Source organism: Elephantulus edwardii, unplaced genomic scaffold, assembly GCF_000299155.1.
Source record: "Elephantulus edwardii isolate Elephantulus edwardi_28Jun2011 unplaced genomic scaffold, EleEdw1.0 scaffold00068, whole genome shotgun sequence".
Classification (NCBI taxonomy): domain Eukaryota; kingdom Metazoa; phylum Chordata; class Mammalia; order Macroscelidea; family Macroscelididae; genus Elephantulus; species Elephantulus edwardii.
Genome location: NW_006399818.1, coordinates 6,512,727 through 6,539,985, shown reverse-complemented (window position 1 = coordinate 6,539,985; position 27,259 = coordinate 6,512,727). Strand labels below are relative to the sequence as shown.

Sequence of the window (27,259 nt, the reverse complement as noted above, 5' to 3'; positions counted from 1 at the left end):
ACAGTCACTGTGACAGTGGCCTCGAGTGGTAGAGACGCTGTAGGATGGCTCAGGACTGGGCGAGGCTCATGGGGTTGCCGTAGGTCATAACTCACTGAGTGGCACCTCACAACCATCAAGTTGCTTCAGTGTGAACTTGTCCAAGGTGGTGGTTGTTAGATGTTGTCCAGTCAGACTGACTCATGGCCGGCTTTCCAGTGGGTTTTCAGAGGTTGTAAATTGTTGCACTAAAGGAGATTGCCCATCTTTTTCCCAAGGACTAGTTGGTGGATGTGAATCGTATGCCTCAGGGTTGTCCAAATCTTCCCCATGCAAAGCACCAGTACGTTTGCTTGACATGTTTAACTTTATGAAAATGAGCCCAGCCCTCACACTTCTGGACTGGGATGTCTGGGCATCCGGGTATCCCACTGGCTGAAAGAAGCTCACCTTGCAAGTGTAACTCTTGCTCCTGGCAACATATAACCCTCATCCTCCTAACAATACTTGATATCAGCAGCAATTTCTTCACGGTGTAGTTGAGGAAACTGTGATCAGAGGAGTCCCATAACTTGCCCAGAAATGAGTTGTGAGTAAACCTAAAGCAGAAAAGAAGGAATGTCAGCCAGGCTTCACCACAGTTGTGTATTATCAAGCTATTTGTCAAATATTAAGAAACTTTTGTTAGCAGAAATTGTGTCCCTTTTCTACTTAGGTTGTTACTGTTTACTGTAGAGTTGGAACCGACACATAGCAGTTAGTTAATCTCACAGGAGGAGATTGCCCATTCTTCTCCCATGGAGTATTTCGTGACCTCCACACGCCTTATGGATTGCAGTTCAGCTTTGGCAAAGTATCTAAGAATAAGAATTTAGAAAAGGCAACCTCACATCTGTTAAGTCCATTCCAACTCACAGTGACCCTAGAGGACAAAGTAGAATTGCTGTTCACCTGACCGGGGAGCTGCCCCCCTTTTTCTCCTGAAGAGCTGCTCGTGGGTTCAGTCAGCCCACCTTTTTGGTTAGGGGCCCAACACTTAAACCATGACACCACTCAATTAAGAGTTAACTAAATTTTTTTACAGGACCTGATGAAGTGGAAACAGTAGTCTTATTTCAGTGAAATATATCTTACTTCCAGAAATTCTGCAAAACTATATGACCCATTGAATACTTGCTAAGGACCCACTTTATGCTTTGGGACTGAGGGTGGCAGGGAAAGAGTGGAAAATATTAAGGAGAATAAGAAAATATAGTGTACATTTTTGGGGTGGAGTTTTTTTTTTTTTTAGGTTTTTCAGGACATGTTTATTTATCACATCAGTCCTATAAATTTTTTGTTGTTATATGCTTTTGAGTCAGAGCCAACCCATAGCTGACCCTCTAGCACGTTTTCTTTTTTATTATTATTACTGATTTTAATGACAGTTTACAGAGACTTGGGATTTCTATTCATTCATTGTTGTACTTTTCTCCCTGTCCACCCCTCCCCCCAATACTGCATTGAAACAGATGAAGGAGAGAACTGTTTAAAAGGGATTTAGGATTATGTATTATTGTCATGACAGGAGTCCAGAGTGAAGGCTGCACAGTGGAGTGGATTTGGGGGGAGGGATTGTATAATAGCATACATATTTGTATATACTGCAACTATATCAACGAATACAGTAGAACATACATGGTGGGAAGCTACGCAAACCTTAAGAAGTGATTCACTGGACTTAGGAGATCAGGGCCAGAGTCTCAAGGAACATCTAGGTGACCTGGTTTAATATAGCCTAAAAAGATGGTGTTCTGCATTTTACTTGTGATGTTATGTCCTGTCAAGTCAGAGCCCATAGCCGATCCTCCAGCAGGTTTGCAGAAGCAGTAAGCCCCACAGGAGAAGATTGTCTGTCTTTCTCTAGCAGAACAGCTAGTGGATTTGAACCGCGTGCCTTTGATTTGGCAGCACAGCCCCTTTAACAGTAGGCCAGTGAGTAGCTGTAGGGACTAAATAGCTTGCAAGTGGCCCTCGAAGGTACTGGTCACTTCCTGTCTAGACTGAAGAAGAGTGAATAAGTTCAGACCTGAGGAAACAATCAGACCAAAGCACTAATGATCCCATGGCTCACAGCTTCCAGTCAGCTGACACCAGAAGGGCATGGTACCAGCTACCCCTCCTGACAGCTCTGACCCGAATCACATTTGAAGGGACAGAGAAGGCGAAGACGTAGAACAAAATTCAGAATCAGGAGGGGAAAGCCACATTTACCTGTCTACCAGAGACTGCTAGAACCTCTGAGACTATGGGTGCTGGACCACACTCCATAGTCCCTTCCAACCTAGAACTGGACGCAAAGCCAGGTATCACCTTTCAGCCACAGAAAAAGCAAACCTATGAAGTGAATGCATTGACTATACAAAGGCATTTGACTGTGTGGATCACAACAGACTGTGGCTAACTCTGAAAAGAATGGAAATCTCAGAACACTTGATTGCCTTGGGAAAGTCTTCTGTCAGGGACCTCTCCAAAGTACTGAAGAGCAACAGTTTCAGTCTGGAGACTAAGGTGTGCCTGAGCCAACCCATGGTCTTTGTAGTTACTTGCTATGCATCAGAGAGCTGGACAATGACTAGGAATGATAAAAGGAGAATTGATGCCTTTAAGCTGTGGTGTTGGAGAAGAGTATTGAATATACAGTGGACTGGTTCATCCTGGAGAGGTTGAAGCCAGTCTGCTCTTTAGAGGCAAGGATTCTGAAGCTCCGTCTGACATACTTTGGACATGTTGCAAGGAGGGACCAGTCCTTGGAGAGGAACATCATGCTTGGGAGTGTGGAGGGAGGGTACAGAAGAGGAAGACCCTGGATGAGATGGATTGACTCTGTGACTGGGTTCGTGAGGGGTTGTCGGAGATGATGAGGTTGGCTCAGAATGGAGTAGGGCTCAGAGCTGTTGTACACAGGGTAGCTATGAGTCGCAAGACACTCAGTGACACATAACAACAAGAAGTAGCAGTGTGCTCCTCAGAACGACCAACCCCAGGAGACAAGACTGGCAGCATTTGCCCAAAAACAAAGTTCAGAAAGGGCAGGTGAAGGGGCAGATGTAAACAATGAATCCAGGGAAAGTGTAGGAAGAGTGTTATTTCATTGAGGGGATTGCAACCAACATCATAAAAAACACAATATATGTGAATTATTGAATGGGAAACTAATTTACTCTGTAAACTTTCACCCAAACCACAGGAAGTTCAAAACATAAATAAATGAAAGAAAAGATTGTGTATTTACACTTGCAAAAGGCATTTGAAAAGGCTAATGTCTTTTTTTTTTTTTCTGAGATAGGAGATTTCTCTGATCTCCATGCTTAAGGGGGAAAAAAGAAAAGAAACACAATGCAGTATAAGGGTATTTCTCTGGATCTTATAAACAGCGGTGTCTGCAAGTAGTCAGCATATTTATAAATCACCCAAAAGAAAGAGAACACGGTGAAATTTCCAGATTTGTGAAAACTAAGCTCTTCCAGGTAGCGAAGTGCCAAGCTGGCTTACAGAAATGCAGAGAAGGAACACAGGCTCCATGCGTGGCCAGAGGACAGCAGATGGGCTCCTGTGCGGACAGCTGTAGAATAGGGATGTGGAGAGAAGTCATTCAGACGGTCCGTCCATGAGTAAAGGGTTGTGAACTATGGCCTGTAATAAAGCTAACACTGTGTTTCGTGTAAACTTCGGCCCTTGTTGTTGTTGCATGCTGTCGAGTCGGAACCGACCCATAGCTGACTCTCCTGTGAGTTGTCAGAGGCAGTTAATTGCCCGGGAGGACATTGCCCATCCTTCTCCCACCATTGGCCCCTAGTTACTGCTATTGCAACTGAAAGACTGGTCAGACATCAACTAGATGTTCTTAGGAAAGGCATTTAAAAAAGAACACTTTATATGCTGACTGAACTACCTCAGTCACATAAGGATAAATATTGTATAAAACTGTTATTGTAGAATGAGTATAAGGATCCAGGAAGGGTGGGAGAGGCTGGAACCAGAGGGATGTGGATGTGCAGGGGGAAGAGGGGATTATTCATTTGGTTGTACGATTTGATGGGTCGAGAGGTGGGGGAGAGTGAAAGAATTTGTTCAAATTTGTATTTGAATTTTGTAAATAAACTAGTAGAAAAATTTAAAAAGAGCAGGGGAAAAAAATAAAAGAGTACACTTTCAAAACCCCCATAACCAAACAGATAATAGTACTCTGTTCAAATGTAAAGCCGCAGTTCACTTATACCTGGGATATTGTGAACTGTTTATTCAGCAAACTCTAAGCAGTTGCAATAAGGTGGGATAAGGTACAGGGAAAGTACAGTTAACCAACATGATCTGTCAGACAGAATGGGAAGATGGGGGCACGTCACCCTAAGAAGATGACGGTTTGTGAGTCCAAAGGAAGATGGTGCATGTGGACATTCATGCTGGTCATTGCTTACCGTTCCCGTCATTATCCACAGACATGGATCAGGGACCCATCACACACTGTGACATACAAAGAATAGGATACAGGACTAGGTTAAACTCTAATTGAAGCAGAAAGACCAACAGAGTAACCAAGAAGCATCTCGAATTGCAGTACAGCTTCTTGCCACTAGGCCACCAGAGAACTCCAAGAAGCATCTCGGGATGCCTCCGAGGCCGTTCCAACTGTGACACAGAAGAACTGTCACACAGGGTTTCCCAGATTTAGCCTCATTTTATTTTAAAGCCTTTATTTCCTTCTTTCATAAAGCTGGCAGAGTTGGTGGCTTTTGGTTACTAGAGAGACCCCCCAAACCCCATTTCCTTGCCCAGCTCCTCCAACTCTACCTTTGCTTCCACCTTGGCTGGGGCCACAGCACCGGGAGCAGCAGCCACAAATGCAGACAGACCAGCCAGGAAGGCCTTGACCTTTTCAGCCAGTAGGAAGGTGTACTCAGTCTCCCCAGACAAAGCCAGGAATTGGAACTGACTAAATGGCAAGAAACTGTACTGCCATCCCGGAGGCACACAGTTCAAGGCCACCAGCTGCTCCTGGGGTGAAGGGTGAGCAGTTTCCTCCTCTGCAGCTAACTGCCTCTGAAATCTTGCTGGAGGGTCAGCTCTGGGTTGATTTCGACTCTGCGGTGCTCAGCAAGAAGAAGAAATCAGTCAGACTCATGATGGTCCTATGTACAAATCGCTGACCACGCTTGCACCATCTGTTAAGTGCCAGGAACAGGGTTAGGAATTGAAGCCCTTCCATAACTGTTAGTGCCTTTGACTCACTTCTGCAATGGGCTTTATTCAGGACACGCACATAAACCCTTCTTACCATCGAGTTGGAACTGATCCTCTGCTGGCTGTAAATTACATGACAGGAGATGGCCCTCCTTCCTCCCTCAGAGCCTTGACCTTTTGGCTTAGCCCTACAGCTCCCTACACACCAGAGTGCCCCCTTCACAACGCTGTTGCTGTTTACTGTCAAGTCAAGAACTGACTTGTAAATGACCCTCCAGCAGGTGTTCAAAGGCAGTTAATTGCACAGGAGGAGGCTGCCCATCTTTCTCCATGGAGCAGTTGATGGATTTGAACTGCATTCCTTCTGGATTGCAGCATGGCTTCTTGACCACTAGGCCTTCCTCTGTAGAAGTCAGTCGGAATAGATACAGTGCTTGCAACTTGACTTTGAATCTCTAGTCTTAGTCCTTCTTCCATTGTGTTGAGCTTTTGCTGCCGTAAACTTGGCTTTGAGCATTTGGGATGCCGTAGTGACAAGATGGAGGATCAGCAAGAGAGAGGAGACACCCCCACCCCCCAGTGAGATGGATTGACAGTGACCGTGGCTGTAGGCTCCAGTGTATCGGAGATGATGAGGATGGCACTGGCTAGGGCGGGGTTTAGGTCTGTTGCTCCTAGGGTCCCAATGAGTGATAATCTGGCTCCAAAGCACCTAACAACAGTGATAAGGATCCGGGGTCCTTCTGTCGTTATCTGTCAGGGTAAAGGAGGGCCTCGAACTGTAAATGAAGTGATCTCGGAGAACGATGAAAACGTTCAGAGGGTAGAGCGTGGATGGGAGTCGAGGTTACAGCTATTAGCAAAGAGGTTGAGGTGGGATTTCCTGAAGAGACCACGTGTGAGCTGGGTTTGGAGTGAGTAGAAGCTGCCGTCATTGGAGCCCTGGGGGAGAACATTCCAGACAGAAGAGCGACCAGGCAGAAGCCTCAAGGGGGTTATGGGTACAAGGGGGGGAGGAGCAGAGGTGACCAGTGTGACCAAGGTCAAGGACAAAGAGAGAAAGGCCCAGTTCCTGAAGGGTCTCGAAGCCAAGGCAGGACTCGGGTTTTATTTCTAAGGGCAATAAGAACCCATTGGAGTGTTCTCAGCTGGTGGTTTGATGTACGCTGTTCAGAGACCATTTTGGCTTCTGTGTGGACAGTGGGCTTCATGGACAGTAGGAGGAAGGGAAAACTTTCCCTGCTCTTTCCACCCCCACTGCTTCACCACTAGCCTTCCTGGCTGCCGTCCCTCTCAGTGTTGTGCCACAACTCCATCTCCCATCTTGCAAAGGCAGCTAGGCGCGAATCTTTTAGCTCCTTCACATTTTTTAGCGCGTGTTACAACGCTGTTTCTCCAGTGAAGTATTTAACCCATGTGTATCTTGTTTCAGGTTTTAAAAATCAGTTTGATTGGCCACAGGAAGCGGATTTTGGCCTCTCTGGGAGACCGGCTACACGACGACCCTCCCCAGAAGCCCCCTCGGTCCATCACCCTCAGGGTAAGCGAGAGCATCTTCGTGGTCTGTTGGCCTTAAAAGTATTTCGTGAAAGAAAAATGGTAGAAACAGTGGATCAGGAAGGCTGGGCTATTTCCCAGGTAGCTTACCTCTTTGTGTATAAAAAAAAAAAATTCCCCTTTCGATTACATTTTTAGAAGATAATAATATCAGATGAATGATAAAAATGTTTACTTTGGAGCTGAGGACAGACACCTGTAATGGAATGCCAGCTGACGTGATCACTCTCTCATCATCTCTCGCTCCTGTCCATGCCAGTAGTCAGGGAATGTGTCGTCTGTAGAACCTCTCAATTGCTTGAAGACCATAGTTAAGATCAATTTAAATGTAACCTTAGGGTGGTCACTTTTTCGGAAGTAAAAATTGCTTGGCTCCTGCCCACTTTAGAAAGTGTGGACAGAACGTAAAGATGAAACTTTCTTTTAATAAAGCGTATGTAGCTCTGGCGTCACAGTCGGCAGGAGCTGCACTGCTCACCCCGAGGTAATGCCTCTCTGGGGGTCCCACTTCCCTAGCCGCTTCTCTGGAGAAAGATGAGCCATCTCTTCCCAGGCGATTTTACAGTCTTGGAAAACCCTCCGGAGGGTGAGCTCTGAGGCAGCTCTGACTCAAAGAGCAGTGAGTTTGAACTTTTCTTTTCCTCTGTATTTCTTGATTATGGGAGAGAAATACAAGAGAAAGAGCAGGGAGGCAGAAGGGAAAGGGCAGAGAGTTTGAGAGGACATGAGGAATAAGTGCCAGGCAGGAAGGGGCAGCAGCAATTCCCTCTCCTCTGATGTTTCTTAAAAACTGCTGGAAAACTGCAATCTGTTGATAAACCGGAGAGTGGACCCACTCTGGTCTTCTCTTTAGTTCACTCCGCACGTTTCTGATTTTCTTTCTGCACACATGTCCATGTTAAACAATGGTGGTGATGCAGAACCGTCCACAACACTGCCAGCGTCAGTGTCCGAGCAGTGAAAAGCAGTCAGTAACGTAACTCTGCTGTCAGCACTGCCTAGAGGATGCCCCGAGAAGAGTCCAGAGTCATGATGGACAAGGGAGTGCACAAAACCTTCAGGGAATTGAAGAGAATTGGCTCAAAGCCCTAGGGAAAATGGAGTGATAGGAGATACGGGGATACACTAGGGAGCTCTGGTCGCCTAGTGATAAGATGCTGTGCTGCACTCCCAAAGCACATGGTTCAAATCCACCAGCTGCTCCACAGGAGAAAGGTAGGCAGTCTCTCCTGCTATTTAACTATCTCTGAAAACCCGCTGGAAAAAAAAAGAAAAAAGAAAACCCGCTGGAGGGTCTCAGTTGTTTCAGACTCCACAGCGCATGACAACAACAATAGGGATAAACCAGGATACTGACAGCCAGCTTTGGAAGTTAGGACAGTAGAAATAAGACCCATTCCCCTTCTCTGGAAGAGTTCTTGTTGTTGTTATGTGCCACCGAGGCGCTTGTGACTCATCGTGACCCTGTATACAACAGCTGGAAGAGTAGCTTCAGATAAATTCTGGAGAGGACAGTGAGGTTGAGGTCAGAGCGAGATGACTGTTCTATTTCACTTCATGAAAGGAAAAAAAGAATAATGATATCGATGTTATCCCCCTAAAAGGATTCTTTGAGGAGAAATTTTATGCTGCTTCCTCTCCTCCCTGTTACTCTCTGTCTGAGCTTCTCCCTTGGGCTCCTTGGAAAAATTAAAATTTTTTAAAAAAAAGCAAACCCAGAACTCACTGCCTTTGAGTCAATTCCAATTCGTCACAACCCTACAAGCCAGCGTAGACTGCCCTGTTCCATTTCCAAGGCTGTAAAGCGTTACAGAACCAGATAGCCGCCTCTCTATCCTGTGGAGGAACCGGTGAGCTCCGCACATGACTTTTTTTGTTTGGTTCTGTTGCCCAACATTTAACCAACGTTCCAGAAGAGATTTAGAGCAACGATAAATCACGGTGGAAAAGCCCAAGAACAAGTGCAGAAACGTAATCTCTTAGAAGAGATCTGAAATATCTAGAGAGGAAGTGGCCTGGAGAAGCAGGAGGGCTCCAGTCTTCCATCGTAATAGCAGACTCGAGGGCTGAGCGGGCAGTTCTCCGCTGCCACCTGCCTTACTTCCAACCAGCTTCCACGAGCTTACGTTGTCTTGCCATGGAAAGCGTGCCAGGCCATTATGTGCACTGCTCTGTCTTTCCATACTGTGTCTCCATATGGCCTGATACTCTCTGAAGATGGGTCAGCACCCTCTGGGCTCCATTTTCGCTTCCTCCTGGCACCTCCTGGGTTCAGGATACCGTGCCGTAGAGACACGGTTCCTGTGTTTGGAAGCACCCGTGACAGTGTCAAGGGTCCCCAGATGTGCCCTTCTGAGAGCAGTCACATTGCTGCTCTGGGCAAACAGATCCCAGTTGTGTGGCCTTTAAATTGTTGGCCTGAAAGACTTAGGGGCGGGAAAGTGTGGACTCATGCCAGTTAATGAAATGCCAGGCTGTCTTCAAGTCCTCGGCAGTGGATTCAGAGGTGACTCCCACCCCTGTGGTTTTGTGTCATGTCAGTAGTTCACAGTTTTGAAAGCAGAGGCGAGCCTCCAGGACGTGGTATTTATTTCATGATGTATTTCCATTCAGGAACCCAGTGGTAATCACACTCCTCCTCAGTTGTCTCCATCACTTAGCCAAAGCACTTACACCACTGGTGGCTCCCTAGACGTTCCTCACATTATCATGCAGGGCGATGCAAGGAGGAGAAGAAATGAGAACTACTTTGATGATATTCCCCGATCAAAACTGGAGAGGCAGATGGCCCAGGTAAGGTGTCGTACCTTTGTAATACTTTGCCTTCTTCCCCTGTGAAGAAATGCCCTCTGATGTTGAGTGTGTTGCATGGGATGGTCGCTTACTGACCACACCTAGTAGCTGGTGTGTGTCCTTTAGTCCCTGTTCCCTTGAACACACCTTTCTGGGAATGCACTCTGTAGTCATACCCTGGTGTTCCACGAGGGCTGACGAGATTACATCTGAGCTCATTGCACCCAGAAAGCCTTTATCCTAAAGAACTAATGCTCATACGGAAACAGATAATACAAGTGTAAATGCTTAAATGTAAATTGGTTGATAAGGCCAAAGTTGGGGGCAAATATTAACTCAATGAAATGTTTTTTCATTTTTTAACCGAGTTTGCACAGTTGTATGGGAATGTAAAACATCATCTTCTGTTGTCACCTCGTCTAAAAATTGATGATGCTTTCTGAAACAATCCAAAAGAGGGATTGGTCACACTCAGACTTTGCTAAATTTGGGGCATGGATGTCCACATCTAGCCTGTCCTCAGGACACTCCCCACAGACTTGAGCCTGCCGTGAGTGGGCCTGTTGCTAAGGCATATTCAAGTGGGCGGCCTGCTCTGCAGTCTCTCCCTGAGACTCAAAGATGCGGATTTGTTGACAACTGTTGGCAGACTCAACTCTTTTCATCCTCATTCTAGGTTCAGACTGATGTGCCAGGAGGCTTCACTTTCCCTCCCACACTTGAGATGAGAATCTCGAGGTGAAAATTTGACTGTAATTGCTTTTCCTTGGTTGTTAAATATTTTTCTCAGCTATTTGATGAGATTCTGTTTTTAAAAGCCTTTGGTAAACATTTTATGCTGCACAAAAGGGAAAAAAAAAGTGAAGAGAATGTTTTAGAAGCCATGGCTGTTCTGCTTGCAAATGCCCTGAAGGAAAGAGGGCCTGGATATTGTATCTCCGTTCAGTTCTTTCAATATTGAATTATTCTCTGGATTCTTTGTACAAGGAATGGCAGTTTTAGGGATTATAGGGGATCTTTTCTTAAAAGGAACTGGAAAACGTGTGAAAGACAAGAAAAAATGCTTCTCTCTTCCTTTCTTGTTAGGAATTCTTTTATGGTTTTCATTAATGCTCTTTAAATCAGAAGTCTGAAAGCTTTTTTCCTTCCCAAAATCTCCCTATATATACACATATACATATTTATTCACTGGAATTTATTAGTATAGTATTTGTGGACCATCTGTAGGGTGAAATTCTTTAATGGCAGTAGTCAGGCAAACTGTGTTTTAATCTTGAATCATGTAGTCTTTAGACAGTAAGTCAAACTGGATCTTTTCTAAATCTTTTTCATCCACAAATAAGAAAAGATAGTGTTTCATGAATATTAGCCATCGACTGTGTCAACTTTAGTAACAGAACTCACCCATCTCAGTGGTTCAAATAATTTTTAACATTTCTCCAGACTGTACAGTTTCTTCCAGAAGAAATTGCTCTTCTGCCTCGTCACGATCGAACATCACAAAATCTTTCTGTCCCATTGTCCCCAACGTTCACCAACCAGCGAGGGTAGTAGGGCCTTTGGGATTCTTCAAGTCTTTTTTCCTGTCACTTCTGTTAGAAGGCTTCTGTAAGATTGTCTTGCCTTGGAAGAATTGAGCGAACGTTTATCTGGCTGGGTGAGAAGAGTCCCAAAAGAAGAGAGAAGAGTGGGTGAGCAGATTGAGGGGTGGGGTGGGCTGCACACGATCTGTGTCAGTGGGCTCATTTATGCTATGTGGACAACTGACCAGAACTGAGTGACTGCAATCTGAAGCTCTCTAAAATCCTGCTGTTCACCTTAGTGCATTTGCTGACGAGAAGACAGTATGTTGCACTACAGGAATTCTGATCGATAAGGAAAAGGGGTTATCGCTTTACAGGTTGTGCCAAGTGTGGGTTTTGTTTTTATGCCAAGATTGTTCTTTAGCCTGGCAATGCCAAAAGTCATAGAGATGTGAAATGTTAAATGGTAGATTCTAAGAGCCATGTGAAAGATGCCCAAGGTCAAAGGCTTCGGAGAGGACTAGCGAGGTCTCTCCAGAGGAAGTTGTCACAGATACTCACAAAAGTTAATATTATCAGGTTTATTGTTGAAAGAAGAAAGAAATACAGCTAGGCGCAGTTCACTGTCTGAGAGTCAGACAGCTGGTTTCCTCTTGCGAGCGACAAGGAACGCCGGTTTAGGGACAGAGCTCCAATCTTTATGGGGTCTTCTCCCTGATCTTAACTTTCTTGCTTTTCCCAGTTCGTGGTGAAAGGCAACTCTGTCTTCCATGGTGACCACAAGTGTTCTCCAAGGTCACGGTAGTTGCTTCTCTGGGGTCTGCTGCCCCCAGGGCAGAACTGTGGAGTGGGGAGTAGGGCAGAGCTTACTCAAGAATGCTGGCTGGAGTGCTTGCTAACCCTAGATCTGTTTGCCTCTTTCTTCCTTGGACCCTTGTCTCCATGTTCCCTTTGTTCTCTCTGATCCTAACATTAAAGGCTGTGAAGTTTAACATGTTAAAGTAGAAAATGTTTGATAATTTTGTTGTTGAATACAGGCAGTCCTCAGATTACAAACAAGATCCAATACTGTGTCATTAAAAGTTTGTAAGTATCGCACACCCGTGTTTATTGCTGCTTTGTTCTCAATAGCAAAGAGTTGGAAACAACCTATGTGTTCATCAACAAATGAATGGTTCGAGAGGCTGTGGTATAGTCACACAATGGAATACTACACTGCATTGAAAAACAAGGAACTCATGAAATATACAAAATTAGTGACCCTGGAAGACATTATCCTAAGTGAAATATCTCAGTCAAAAAAGGACAAATACTGCATAGTGTCACTGTTGTAAAACAGAACTGACATTGGGGTTGAGGGAAAACTGAGAAAAGAGAGGATAAATGATGTGTACTGCATTGAAACAGATGAGGGAGAGAACGGTTTTAAAGAAATACATAATTAGGTATTATTTTCATGACAAGATTCCAGAAAAAGAAGTGCATAGTACAGTGGACTGTGGACTTGGGGGAGTGGGATTGAATAACAATGAAAGAATTTTCTTTTCAAAGTAAAAAGGGAATGGGGGGAAGGGATGGTCAGGGAGGAAAACATGTAACAATGAATAAATTTAAAAAATGGGAAAATATGCTGTAAAAAAAATAGTTTGTAGGTAAGTCAGAAGAGGTGCATATGGTTCCTTGACTTTAGTGCAAGAAAGGAACTCTGGTGGTTTAGGATGTTACATGTGAGGCTGCTAACCAGAAAGTCAGCTGTTCGAACCCATCCAAGGGGGACAGACAGATGGGAAATCTCCTCTCATAATGACTTACAGCCTCAAGAAACCCAAGGGGAAGTTGCCAAGATCTAGAATAGATTTGTAGATACCGGTTTAGATTTAGTGCAAGAAAAGGTTTCGTCTTTTCCGTGATCTTAAAAGGCAAGTGGAAGGGATTGTGATGTAGAATTTGGTGTGATTAGGGGCTGATTCGAGTTCTGGTGGCTTAGTGGTCAGGAGTTGCACTACCAACCCAAAGGCACATGGTTCAGATCCACTAGCTGAGGTGTGTGATTTACAGCCTCTGCAAACCCACTGGAGGGTCATCTAGGAGTAGATTCTGAGTCAGAGGTGCATAACAAAAACAGAGCTTGATTTAATCACTAAAGTGAGGGCAGATTTACCTAACGTTAAAGCCAAGTTCAGGTTGTCTATAAATTGGACGTTTGCAGCTAGGTATTGCCTGCACTTCCGTTTAAGTAACAGCCGCTCAATTACTGTTTTTCCTTTTTTTATTGGGGTTGGGGTTGGGCAGTGGGAGGGAGATAGATGGTCTTTAGCTATAATTGTAATTTCTGAAACCATTTGCCTTTTTAACAACCTGTCATCCTCTCTCCAGACCTCACTCTCCCCTGAAGCTATGTGCTTAAGTGGAATTGGGTTTTCCTGAAGACTTGAATTAGCAATTAAAATTCCTGTAAGGAGGCAGCTAGTTAAGCGACCTTCCACTGAGCTTCCCAAGGCCTTTCTCCCAGCGAGCCTGCTCTGACTGGGTAAAAGCTCGCCTAGCCAAATCTCTCCCTGTTTCCTATTAAAAGACCCACGTCCACCTTCAAGGGGTTTTCTCCCACACACACCCCACCCACCATAAAACAAAAAACAAACAAACAAAAATAATAAAAGGAGCTCTGGTGGCCTAGTGTTAAGAAATTGCACTGCAATCCCAAGTATATGTACTCCACTAGCTACCCTGTGGGAGAAGAGTGCAATCTCCTCCCCTGTGATTTGTTGTTGTTATTGTTTTTGTTAGGTGCCGTCAAGTCAAGTATGACTCATAGAGACCCTGTGGACAAAGGATCTGAACCCTGTACCGTCCTGCACCATCCTCACACTTCCTGACACACAAGAGCCCACTGCAGCAGTCACCGTGTCAGTCCACCTAGTTGAGGGGTCTACCTCTCCCTTACCGACCCTCCACCCTTGCCAGCATCATGCCCTTCTCTAAAGAATATCCTCCCCTGGCAACGTGCCCAAAGTATATGAGCAAAGTCTCATCATTCTTAGCTCCAAAGAGCACTCCGGCTGCACCCTCTCCAGGATTTATCTGTCTGTCTGTTCTCTTCTGGCCATGCAGGGGATGTTCAGTGCTTTTCTCCAACTCCACAGCTCAAAGGCATCAATTCTTACTGTCTCTGAAAACCTGCTGGAGGGCCAGCTATGGGTCGGTTCTGGCTTGACAGTACACAACAATAACCGCCTATAAAAAAGGGTAAAATAAGCGAGCTCTGGTGGCCTAATGGCAAGAAGCTGCACTGCAATCCCAGAGGTGAGCGGTTCGAATCCACCAGATGCTGTGTTGGAGAAGGAGGAACAATCTCCTCCTGTACCAGTCAAATCTGATTTGATGGTACACACGCACACACAAATAATAAAAATAAAGTAAAAAAAAAATTTTTTTTAAGGGTAAAATACAGTAAAGCAGAATTTCTCAGGATAGGTCATGTTTCCAGACACCCCACCCTTCTTTAAGCTAAGCCCAACTGAAGCGATAAGAAGCGAAAGGCCAGAAATGCTGAGTCCTTTGGTGGTGCAGTGACTCATCCAAGCTGTGTCTTCTTTAGGTCTGATTAGCAATGTTGGAGGGGATGTTTCTGGCTTAGAAAAACACTGTTTAAAGTTCACTTACAAGCTTTTAATATCTACTCCATCTATTAAGTTCGTTAGGATTTGTTTACAAGGTAATGTAAGAGGTATCTAATTACTTGTTTTCATTATGAACTAATGTTTTAAAACTCTTGCCTTGGAACGATTGGGATTTTTCAACTATCCTGGCCACTGTGTGCCTTTATTTATGTATGAGCAATATCTTGGCCTCAAATTGTCTTAAACGAGTCTGCAAAAAAGCAAACTGAGTTTCGCACTAATGGTATTTTTAAACCTCTGAAGAGACTGATGCATATACATCTAAACAATGAGTTTCCTCTCCTGCTGTAAACATAGCCTCTTGACTTGTAGTACTAAATTGGACTCATTATCCCAGAAGTTCTGAAACTCTTCCTCTCTTTCCATATCCCTAATAAACAAACATGTTGGGCTCACATTTGTATAATTACACCTTAATGTGTGTAATGCTTTTACATTTTCAAAGTACTTTCCCATCTGTTAGGGCCTTTTAGCAAAAACAATGTATTCTACACAACTCTTCATATACATGAAGCACATGGCTTATCGGCTTTTTACGTCAGAGTTTAGTGGAAATGAAATGGCAATTGAAAGTGTGGAAAATAGAACAGAAGGAAAAAACATTTCCAATATTTAGGGCCTAATAAAATCTTTAGATGTGTTCCTGAATGATATTTTGGGGACTTAAAGGACTCTTAAAATGAGTAGTAAAAAAGAGTAATAAGATTCATAAGGTTTAGAGACTACATTCTCCAAACTTGAGAAGAAAAGAAAAATGGTTCCCCAATAAAGATATAACTGTTTTAGAAGGTCTCTATTTACTAGAAATGTGTTATGGAAGATGAAATTGTACTTTAATTTCAAGACTCCTCAGCAGTAAAATAATTATCTTTGTACAAATTTTAGCTTAAATACTAGTGAGGAAAATCCATAATGTAGAAGTCCTTGTGTTTCCTGTGCCCTCATTCAAATAAAAATATCAATATTGCCTGAGGCAATGTGTCGCCCGCTCTAAACACTTTTTTAAAACTGTCTCTATATCATTAGAAAATGGATTCCATTAAAAGGCTATTTCTTTTCTGATCCACAAATGTTATTACAGTTGGAACTGACTCATAGCTGACACTCCAGTGGACTTTCAGAGGAAATGAATTGCACAGGAGATTGCCTTTCCTCCTACAGAGCACTTGGTGGATTCAAACTGTCTTCCTTTGGGATGGCAGAACAGGTTCTTACCAGCAAGCCACCAAAAGCTCCCTTGATCCACTAACAAAGAGCATTAATAAGGATGACTAAATAAGAACAATGGTCTTCGCAGTTACTTGCTGTGCATTAGAGCTAGACAATGACTAAGGATGAGAGAAGAATTGATGCCTTTGAGCTGTGGTGCTGGAGAAGAATATTAAATATATCATGGACTGCTAGGAGAACAAACAGGTTTGACCTAGAGAGTGTGAGACCAAGATTCTCCTTGGAAGCAGGGATTCTGAAGCTCCATCTGACATACTTTGGATATGTCACAAGGAGGGACTTGGAGAGGAACATCATGCTTGGGAGGGTGGAGGGACAGTGCAAGAGAGGAAGACCATGGATGAGATGGATTGACTCAGTGACTGGGGTAAAAGGGGTGGATGAGTTGTGTCAGAGATGTTGAAATTGGCTCAGAATAGAGCAGGGTCCAGAGCTGTTGTACATGGGGTCACTATGAATTGCAGGCGACTCAATGGCACATACCAAAAACAACAGTAAATAAAAACCCAAGAAACCGACCTCATGATCATTAAATCGATTCCAACTCCTGACAGCTTCATCTGTGTCAGAGGAGAACTGGGTTCCTTGGGTGTTTCAATAAAAATATTGTTGGTCATTTTGAAAGGAGGTCGCCAGGCCTTTCTTGTGAGGCTCCTCTAAGTGGATTTAAACTGCTGAGATTTAATGATTTCTGCCACCTACAGACTCAATGACTGGATCAAAACTAACTGAAACTCACTGCCAGGAGTTGATCCCCACTCAGAGATACCCCACCGGACAGTGTCGAACAGGGTTTTCAAACTGTAAATATTTACAAAAGCAAACGGGCACATCTTTCTTCTGTGGAATGGCTAATGGGTTTGAACTGCCAGCCTTTGACTTGGCAGACAAATACTTAACATCTCTGCCACCAGGAGTTGTTATGACCAGACCAAATTATTTATTTGAAGCACTTGATACATTTCTTTATATTAGTTCTACACATAATCCTTTAAAGGGGGAAATGGAAGCTGAGCCATAGGCAGAAGCTGCTGAGGCTTGGTCCATGCCTGGTTCTCGCTGTGCGGTGCCTTATTTAATCCTCATAACATCGCTTTTTCATAGATGGAGGTCGAGGTGGCTGAGGACTCCTCCCTAGAGCCAGGAAAAAGACAGCGTCAAAAGCCCAGGCGGTCTGCCCACTCACATCCTCATTCCACTTCACTGCCTTTAGTCCCTGTGGCTTCCTTCTGAATTAAAAAGACAGAAAATATCTTAATTACAGTTCCCAAAATACTAGTTCCCCAAATGCAACTAAGAGATGATGCGTAGGCAAAGCAAGCCGAATAAGATAAAACCAACCATAGTTTAGTTGCCCTTCGTCGACTGGCTCACGGTTGTCACTGGGAAACCTTTCTACATAAAGAGCCAAAGCTGTGATGGTGATGCGTTGATCATTATTGTGAAGGCTCTGCTCTCTTGGTCGTGCATAGCAGTGTATGTGGATGGAAAGTTCATTCTGTATACAGAGAAGTTCTTGCCAGTGGTGTTTTTGCAAATCCTTTTGGTTTTGTGTTTTTTAGTCCATTCCGCCTCATAGCAGCCCATCTAGGACAGAGTAAAACTGCCATAAATGGCTTCCTAGACTGTGGTCTTTATGGGAGCAGATCTGAGGAAGAAGAAAGTGACATCAGGCTCGGAGGGAGACTCATCAGCAGCTGACTTCATACAGATGACACAAACTTGCTTGCAGAAAATGAAAAGGACTTGAAGCACTTGTTGCAGAAGATCGAAGTGTCCCGTGTTCAGTATGGATTATATCGCAACATCAGGAGTATGAAAATCCTCACCACTGGACCAAGAGGCAGCAGCATGATGTATTGTTAGGTGGCAGTGAGTCAAGTACAACTTCTAGTAACCCTGTGGACAACAGATCTGAACCCTGTCCTATCCTAGGCCATCCTTACAATAGAGAAAAGATTGAAGTTGTCAACAGCTTCATTTTACACAATCAGTACCGGTGGTAACAGCAGTCATGAAATCAAATGATGTAGCGAGAAAACCTGCTGCAAAGGTCCTCTCCAAAGTTCTAAAGAGCAAGGATGTCCATTTAAAGACTAAGGTGCACCTGACCTAAGCCATGGTCTTCTCCTTTAGTTCACAAGCATCTGAAGGTTGGACACTGACTAGGGATGACAAAAGAAGAATCTATGCCTTTGAATTGTGGCCCTGGGGAAGAGCACTGAATATCCCATCGACTGCCAGAAGAACAATCACATCTGTCCTGGAGACAGTGAAGCCAACATACTCCTTAGAGGCAAGGATGGGGAAAGTTTATGGACCTTGTCGTCAGGAGGGGCCAGTCCTTGGAAAACGACATCATGTTTGGAAAGGCAGAGGGTCTGAGAAAAAGAGGAGCACTCTCAACAGCATGCCTGACACAGTGACTGTAACAGGGGGCTCAAGTGTATAAACGATTATGAGGACGGTGCAGGTTACGGCAAGGTTCAGACTTAGTCATAAGGGAAGCGGTGAGCTGTAACTGAGTTGACAGCACCTAGCCACCACAATATATAATTTAATAAATAAAATTATTAACTAATAAAAGAAGTTGCCAGTGACTTGATTCATTCAGTTACTGATTCATGGTAGCCCCAAACGTATTAGAGAACTGTGCTGTACAGTTCAGTGGCTGGTTTGGAGCGCTGGCCTACTGGCAAGGAACTGAGCTGTCAACCCACAGGCATGCGGTTTGAATCTGCCAGCGACTCAGGAGAAGAAAGAACGGGCACTCGACTCCCGTGTGATTCGCTGCCTCGGAAAACCCACCAGAGAGTCCGCACTGAGTGCGTCCAGCCTTGAAGTTTGTTTCTTGGAAAAGTATGTCGGTTTAAGAGAGAAAGACTCTCAACAAGATGGTCTGACACTGCGACTGCAGCAGTGGCTTTGAGCATGGTAGGAATTGTAAGGATGGCTCAGGATAGGGCGAGGTGTGGGTTTTGTTGTTCATAGGGTCACTGCAGCTGTTAGTCAACTGCGCAATGCCTAAGAACAACAATTTGTTTGAAGTAGATTCACAAGCCTTTCTTCCAGGGTAACTGTGAGTGACCTCCAGCTGCCAAAATTCCTTTATCTTACAAACGTGACAACCCTGTGCGCCGTCCTGGGGATCTCCTTCACTAATGTCTATGAGTAATCCTTTTTCTCAGAATGTGCCTGATTTGACCTGTGATGACTCTGAAGTTAGAAATTCTAATACAGTTTGTATCCTTTAGGAAATAGGGGAGACTTATTGTGTATCCTTCCTATATGGAGTTAAAAAAAAGAAGTGGGAGGATAGCTTAGTTTATTAATATTTTTAAATTTATGCTTTGATATGTGTAAGTTGAGGTTCTTTTGCTCTCAATCAATTAAGTCCATCAAGGAGGCAAATTAGATGGCCAGAGTTTTGTTCTGACAGACCTGACTCAGATCTCAATACCTCCAGGCACATTGCTGGAGAAACTCTCTGGTCTCCACCTTCCCTGCAAAGGCTGAGCATTGATGGGATAATGCTTTAATTTGCATTTTGGGCTGCAACCCAAAAGGTCACCAGTTCAAATCCACTATCTGCTCCACAGGAGAAAAAAAAGGGTAGTTTCCTCCCATAAAGACTGAGAAGAAATCTGGTGGAGGGTCCTTATGAGTCAAAATCGACTCCAGGCAATGGGCTTGTAACCAAGGTGAATGTTTCCAGTTAAAACTCAGCTATGGTTTGTCTGGTTTTTAATGCATTAATAGAAAAGACCCTTTTTTCCAACTGAAAAAAGAAGAATCCTTACTATATATATAAAAAAACCAAAACCATGTTTCAGTGGCCTTGACCTTGTAATACTTAGCAAGCCTTAAGCTTGCTGGCCTGGAGCAGCTTGCTCAAAAAGCGAGGCGATTTTCCAGTCACTAAGCTTCTGGAATGTCTCTCATTTTTGTTCAGTCCAGTCCACAGGTCAAGCATTTCAGCTATGATAATCTGACCTTGCTACAATTTCAAAGATAGGAGAAATCTCATTTTTCTTCCACTATAAAAATGAAAAAGTTTTGTGGGCTTATTTTACTAGCTAGAGGAAATAGGGCTGGTAATGCTATCCTGTCCAGCTAATTTCATTGCTGCATGGCCAAAGTAGGTGAGTGAAATGGCTTCCGGACGTAAAGTGCCTTGGTGGCACAGCAGCTAAACAATTGAGGGCTGATGGAAACGTTAGTGGTTGGAACTCACCGAGGGGTCCTGGGGGAGAAACATTTGACTGCTCTCACCAAGATTCCAAAAACTTACTGCCTGCGGGTTTGCTCCGACTCATAGCAACCCTGTAGGACCGAGTGGGGCTGACTCATAGGTGGCCTGGTGGTAAGAAACTGTACCGCAATCCCGAAGGCACATGGTTCAAGGCCACCAAGTGCTCTTTGGGAGAAGTATGGGCATTCGTCTGCGGTGAAATTTACTCCCTCTGAAAACCTGCCCTAGGGTCAGCTATGGGTCAGTTCTTAACAACAACAATGATTACTGATGCAGACTGCCACGTCTTTCTTCTGAGGAGAGGGCAAAGGCTCATTTTTCCAATCAAGATAAACGCCCTCCCATGCAGTCAGTTCTGACTCCCAGTGACCCTTCCCTGGGCTTCCAAAGCTGTAAATCTTTACAGGAGGAGATTTGAACCGCTGAGGTTTTGGCTAGAAGACAACATATAACCCATTATGCTACCAGGACCCCTCCCATAAAGATTAGAGCCTAGAAATCTCTATGGGGCACCTCTCCTCTGTCACACAGGTAACCGTGAGGCCAGATCTCTCGAGTACCTAGCACTTTATGGATGAATGAATGAATGCACAGAACTAAGCTCAGGCAGACCTGGATCCAGACGCTCATGTCAGGTCTTGCTCTACGGCTGTTTATCTCCTGGCTCTGCTTGCTTCTGCATTGACTCTTTTTCCAAACAGGCTGTCTCTTAAATGTAGGAAGCTTTGAGCTCAAGTCCTGCTAAACTTGAACCTACCCCCCCCCAAAAAAAGGCTATCTTTCTAGAAAAGTTGTTGTGTACCATCAAGTCTGGACTGAATCATAGCTGACACTCTAGTGGGTTTTCAGACACAATGAATCAAACTGGAGTTGAGTGCCCATTTTTCTCTTGCAGAGCAGCTGACATATTTGAACCATGTGCCTTTGGGATGACAGCACAATTCCTTACCGCTAGACCACCAGAGCCCCAAGAAAAGCCTCGTTCTTGAGTCCCAAAGGCTCTCATTAGCCTTGTCTATCCCTGAGCCAATCACAAGAGGAGAGAGAGTAGGAGTGATGCTCTTGGTTAGGCGTAAGGCACATGGCTGGGTGAGGTTTTAACTCCCTCTGACTCATAACATTAGAGATAGAAAAGAATGTCCTTCCATAAAGGATGTTTTTACTAGAAGAAGTAGGAATGGTTTCTAGGTGGTCAGAAATCACAGTGATGGGCACTAAAATTGCCTACTTGGACTCTCAGATTTTAAGAGTGCCTGATAGAAAATTGATACATTATGGAGGTATTGATTTCATTTTTTCATACTTGATTTGATAAGATTAAAAAAAAATACCAGACTTGAAGTAATTGGATCAAGGCTAAAATTCCCTGTCTGATGCCTGTTACTTCTGTGACCTTGAGCAAGCTTCTTAGCTACATGAGAGATTATACAGTGGTTCTAACAACTGGCTCAAATACAGCACTGACAACGAGGATAGTGTAAGACAGCGCAGCGTTTCTTTCTGTCATACATGGGGTCCCTGTGAGTTGGAGCCAACTCTGAGAGCACCGAACTAAAACCGCAAAGAGATCCATGCCCACCTCAGACCACTGCTGGGAAGGGAGATACTGATGACGTAGTATTTAACAAATATTTTACTGAGGATGCATTGTTGTTACTGTGTACCATTAAGTTGGAATCGACCCATCGCTGAGCCTTTCACAGGTTTTCAGAGGCAGTTAATCACTAAGGAGGAGATTGGCCATTCTTCTCCGAGAGCAGCTGGTAGATTTGAACTGCCTGCCTTTAGGATTGCAGCGTCTTACCACTAGGCCACAAGAGGTCTCTAAGTATACATTGTTGTTGTTATTGTTTGACTTCAAGTAGGATAGGACTTAACCCATAGTTGGAACTCCAGTGGGTTTTCAGAGGCAGTTAATACCTGGGGAAGAGACTGCCCACCCTTCTCTTGAGAAGCTGCTTGTGGATTTGAAACGTGTGCCTTCAGGATTGCAGTGCAGCTTCTTACCACAAGGCCCTCAGAGCTCCCTGAGTTGTATATAGTATGATTTTGAAATAGCTTCTAGCTTTCTTCTGTATTAATGCTTTTCAACTGTAGCTGAGAATTTTAAGTATTTTAAGTAAAGTTCCTAAAGTTTAGCTCTATTTTACAAAAGCTATTTTTATTTTCTATTTTGTAATTCTAGGCTTCTACCTCTCTACCAATAAGTAGACAGTAGGTACAAAAAGTTTCCATCCATCTTAGGTTATTGTTAGCATTTGGAAAGAGTTTCTGAGTGGTGTGTCACTTAAAAACTTCTCAATCATAAAGCACCTCTCTGAGATAATATATTTTATAATAAGTAGGTAGTGTTTTGAAAGTTCATTTTCTCTTACTGTAAACAGTAAATGTCTTAGAGACAATCAAGATTTTCCTTGGAGGCTAGGATTTGAAGCTTCATCTCATATACCTTGGGCACATGGCCAGGAGAGACTAGATCCTTGGAGAAGGACACCGTGCTTGGAAGGGTGGAGGGACAATGAAGGAGAGGAAGACCCCAGGTGAGCTGGATTGATAGCAGTGACTGGGCAATGGGGAGGTTAGTGTGTTAAAATTAGTGAGACTGACTCAGGACAGGGCAAGATTCAGAGCTGCTGTACATGGGTCACTATGGGTCACCGGTGATTCGATGGCACATAACAACAAGTGTGTTGACTCTATAAGGGTGTTGACTTCCCCTGAAAGACTCCCTGTAATAAGTACTCAGTAAGTATTTATTGGCCCAATTCTTTTACATAGGACAGTATATCTGTCTCTCATTTCTCTTTTTATCTCCCTCTCCCTCCCTTTCTCCCTTTCCCCCTCCCTTTCTCCCCCCTTGCTCCCTCCCCCTCTCTCTCCCTCCCTTTCCTTCTCACTCTCTTCCTCCCTCTCTCTCTCCCTCCCTCTCTCCCTTTCCCACTCACTCTCTCCCTTTCCCTCTCCCTCTCCCTCCTTGCTCCCTCCCTCCCTCTCTTTTTCCTCCCTCTCTCCCTCCCTCTTTCTCTCCTTCCCTCTCTCCCTTTCTCTTTATCATTCACTGCCATCTAGTCAATCCCAATTCATAACAACCCCTAATTGGGTTTCTAAGGCTGTAAATTACAGAAAGAGATTGCCTACTCCTACTCCATAACACAGCAGGCACTGTGAAACTATAGAGATCAATAACATATCAAGCTATATACAAATAGATGGTCTCAAAATATTTTTGGAAGATGAACTGTCTGAAACAATAGCACATCACCTACCCAGTTCTGAACTGGTAATTTATTATTATCATTGGCACAAACACTGATTAATATAGCTTTATAATGAGGAAATTGACTCAGGAAAGGTCTTGATTGTTTGCTCCAGACCACACAGATGGTAATAAGGAGGGAGAGCCAGGATTTGAACCCAAGCAGCCTTGCTTCGTAGCCTGTGCTTCAATCACTGTATTGGTGAATGTTCCTGAGCTGTCTCTTCAGACTAGGCATCAGCAGACATGACTCATTCTGCAAATGCTAAAACCCCCAAAGGCTCCAGTGCACCATTTTAAGTACCTTGTCAAATATTTTATTAATAATATTTAATACCTTATGTAAATGCAACTGGAGTAGAGAATTTAACTTCTGTGTAGCTTGGATAAAGATTATATTTGCAGAATATCTTTGCCTCTTGACATTCCATTTTTCATTTTTTTATCATTCAAGGATAGCAAACAATTGCTGCATGTAAACAATTGTTCAATAATATGAGCCCCTTTATGTGTGAGCCTTTACCTCAAAGAATGTGAATATAGACAGCATCAGAGAAATTTGCAATGACTTGCATCTATCTCTCTAAATGCATTAATGGGCAAAAGACTCTTCTACTACAGAAAAGCAGAATTTTTGGATGGGAAAGCGCCAGAAATTGTCTAGTCCTGCCTCTTAACTTATTTAGGTTCCCCTCTTATGTAAGTTCCTCTTCCAATAAGGAGCCCTGTTGTGTATTGATAATATAATGGGCAAGGAAACATTGCATGGTTCAAAATCAGGAAAGGGGTACATCAGGGGTGCTTCCTGTCTCCATACCTTTTCAGTCTATATGCGGCACAGATCATTCTGGAGGCTGCACTTTATGAAAAAGAATGTGGCATCAGGACTGGAAGAAGACTCAACACCAACCTGCATTATTCAGATGACACAACCTTGCTTACTGAAACTGAGAATGACCTGTAGTATTTGCCACAGAAGGTCAAGGACTGTAGTCTTCAATATGGATTGAAGCTCAACAATAAGACAAAGATTCTCACTACTGGGCCAGTTGGCAGCACTATAATAGATGAGAAGAGATTGAGATTGTTAACAATTTCAGCTTGCTCAGCTCCACAGTCAACTCTCTTGGCACCAACAGTCAAGAAATTAAAAGACACTTTGCACTGGAGAAGTCTGCTGTGAGGTACCTCTCCAAAGTGCTAAAAGCAATGTCAGTCTAGAGACTAAGGTGCACCTGATCTAGGTCATGGTCTTCACATTTACTTGCTATGCATCAGAGAGCTGGACAATGACTAAGAATGACAGAAGAAGAATCAATGCCTTTGAGTTGTGCTGGAGAAGCATATTGAATATACCGTGGACTGCCAAGAAACCAAACAGATCTGTCTTGGAGGGGATAAAGCCAAGTTTCTCCTTGGAAGCAAGGATTCTGAAGCTCCATCTCACATACTTTGGGCACATGGACAGAAAGGACCAGTTCTTGAAGAATGCCATTGTGCTTGGAAGGGTGGAGGGACAATGCAGTAGAGGGAAAACTCCAGATGAGATAGATTCACACAGTAACTGGGGTAATGAATGGGGGTAGGTGTGTTGGAGTCAGTGAGACTACTAGCTCAGCATAAGCCAGGGTTCAGAGCTATTGTACATAGCATCACTATGACCTGCAGGTGACTTGATGACATATAACAACAACCACCTATATACTGATCACCAAATTGAAGACTTTGAGTTGTGTTGAGAAGAACACTGAATGGACTGCCAAAACAACAGATATTTCATGAAGAAAGTGCAGCCAGAGTGCCCCTTGGAGACAAAGATGGCAAAGCTTCATCCCAGATACTTTGCTTGTTGCTAGGAGAGGCTTTTCCTTGAAGAGGAGCATCTCGCCTGGAAAGGTGGAGGGTCAGCGAAAGAGAGGAAGGCTCTGAAGCAGACAGTGTGACACAGGGACCGCTGCAGTGTTCCGAGCATGTCAGAAATAATAAAGATGGCTCAGGGTAGGACGGAGTGCAGACTGTTGTTCAGAGCACTGTGAGTCATATTTGACCTGCTGGCACCTAACAGCAATATATTGTTCAGCAGTTTGAATTCCCCAGCTTCTCCCCAGATGAGCTGTTTCCTCCCTTAAAGATTAAAAGCCTTAGAAATCCAATTTTTGGTCCCTGTGATCTGGACCTCTTCAGCAGCAGCAACAGCCAGCGAGCTCCAAGCTTCTTCTTGAGCTTGTCACCGGAAAGGTGGCCCCTTCTTTGTGAAGCAGCCAGTCTTTAGGAATGTTGATTGTTAGAACTTGGGTCTTACAGGGAATTGAGAGACGCCTTTGTAAAAACTCCTGCCTGACCAGTGCTTTTTTTATGGAAACGGCTAAGACTGAGTCGTCTTCCTCTTGCTGAGGATAGTTCTTTAAGAACTGAAGACAATTTTATATCTTCCCTTTACTCTGTTGACCACATCCTCCTCCTTGCCAGCATCATGGCGTAGAGTGGGCTACAGACTACACACCATCTTGTTTCTCTAGCGCTTGGAAGGTCTGTTTTGTTGACTTTCATGCCAAACAAACAGATGTCTTGGAGAAGGTGTAGCCAGAGTGCCACTTGGAGGCACGGATGATAAGGCGTCATTTCGCATACTTTGGGCAAGTTGCTAGGAGAAGCTATTCCTTGGAGAGGGACACCATGCTTAGGAAGGTTGAGGGATAGAGACAGAGAGGAAGAACAGATCCTCAACCAGGTAGACTGACACACTGACTGTACCAATGGGCTCAAGGGTGGCAGAGATTGTGAGGATAGCACAGGACAGGACAGGGTTCAGATCTGTTGGTCATAGAGTCGCTTTGGGTTGTATTCAACTCAACAACACCTACAACAATCCTTATTGAGGGGAGCTCTGGTGTAGAAGTCCATAAGTCACAACTTGGACCTAAAGGTCACGGCTTTTGGCAGCTGGAATCCATCTGTTATTTCAAAGGAGAAAGCTAGGGAGTCTCCTTGTGTGCAACTTACAGCCTAAGAAACTTAATGGAGTGTTGGCTATGAGTTGATTCTCATCCAATGGCAATAAGTTTGATCTCTGAATTCTTACAGAGAAGCTGTAAACTAAGCATTGGGCTCCTAACTCAAAGGTTAGCAGTTCAAATCCACTTTCTACTCTGCAGCATACAGTTGCTATCGATTGGAAACAACTGATGACAGTGGGTTAATACTTAGTTTCTCTTCATGAAAATTTTCCCAGCTATTGACCTGTCTCCTTTCTCAGCTTTCCACAGCAAGGAATGAGGGTGTAACCTTAATGCAGAAGTTTGTATTATTCCCTTCCAAGAAATATTGTATATCAATTTTTATACAACCATCGTAATCTATCAAGAACCTTTTAAAACTTGGTTATTATTCTGTGTGTCAGTTAACTTTCCCAGCTGGCAGTGTGCTAACTTCAAAAGATTACCTCAAATGGGAATTATTGACTAAAGTGTTGATCAAGGCAGAAATTGAGGAAAAGTTGTGTAGCCTTCTACCAGAGACCTCTTAGGTTGATATCATTAAAGGGAGTTGTTCCATATGACCATTTATCTAGATAAAATGAGGAAATAGCAGTCTCTCCATAAACATCAGGGAATAAGTGGCCCAATCCTGTACTTTTTCTTATTTACCAGATGCAAGAAGCAAATGGTGAGCATGCAGTTTATAAATAAGTTGAAGAAAAGAAATAGTAGCCTCTGTTTATAAGAAAGTAATTTCTATATTTTAAGTTATTATCAAAGAATAGTAC

The 27,259-nt window shown here is 43.8% G+C and overlaps 1 protein-coding gene across 7 annotated transcripts in view; it reads left to right on the top strand.

Moving 5' to 3' along the window:
• The window catches only part of ANKS1B (ankyrin repeat and sterile alpha motif domain containing 1B), a 1,992,519-nt gene that overhangs the window by 1,877,819 nt on the left and 87,441 nt on the right, over positions 1–27,259 (top strand). For 4 of the 7 annotated variants that reach the window (XM_006888511.1, XM_006888510.1, XM_006888509.1 and 1 more), the window contains 2 exons: positions 6,635–6,742; positions 9,373–9,552. In XM_006888511.1, coding sequence (XP_006888573.1) covers positions 6,635–6,742; positions 9,373–9,552 — 288 coding nt within the window. The remainder of the gene's footprint in view (positions 1–6,634; positions 6,743–9,372; positions 9,553–27,259) is intronic. The other 3 variants (XM_006888515.1, XM_006888514.1, XM_006888513.1) reach the window with 1 other exon arrangement.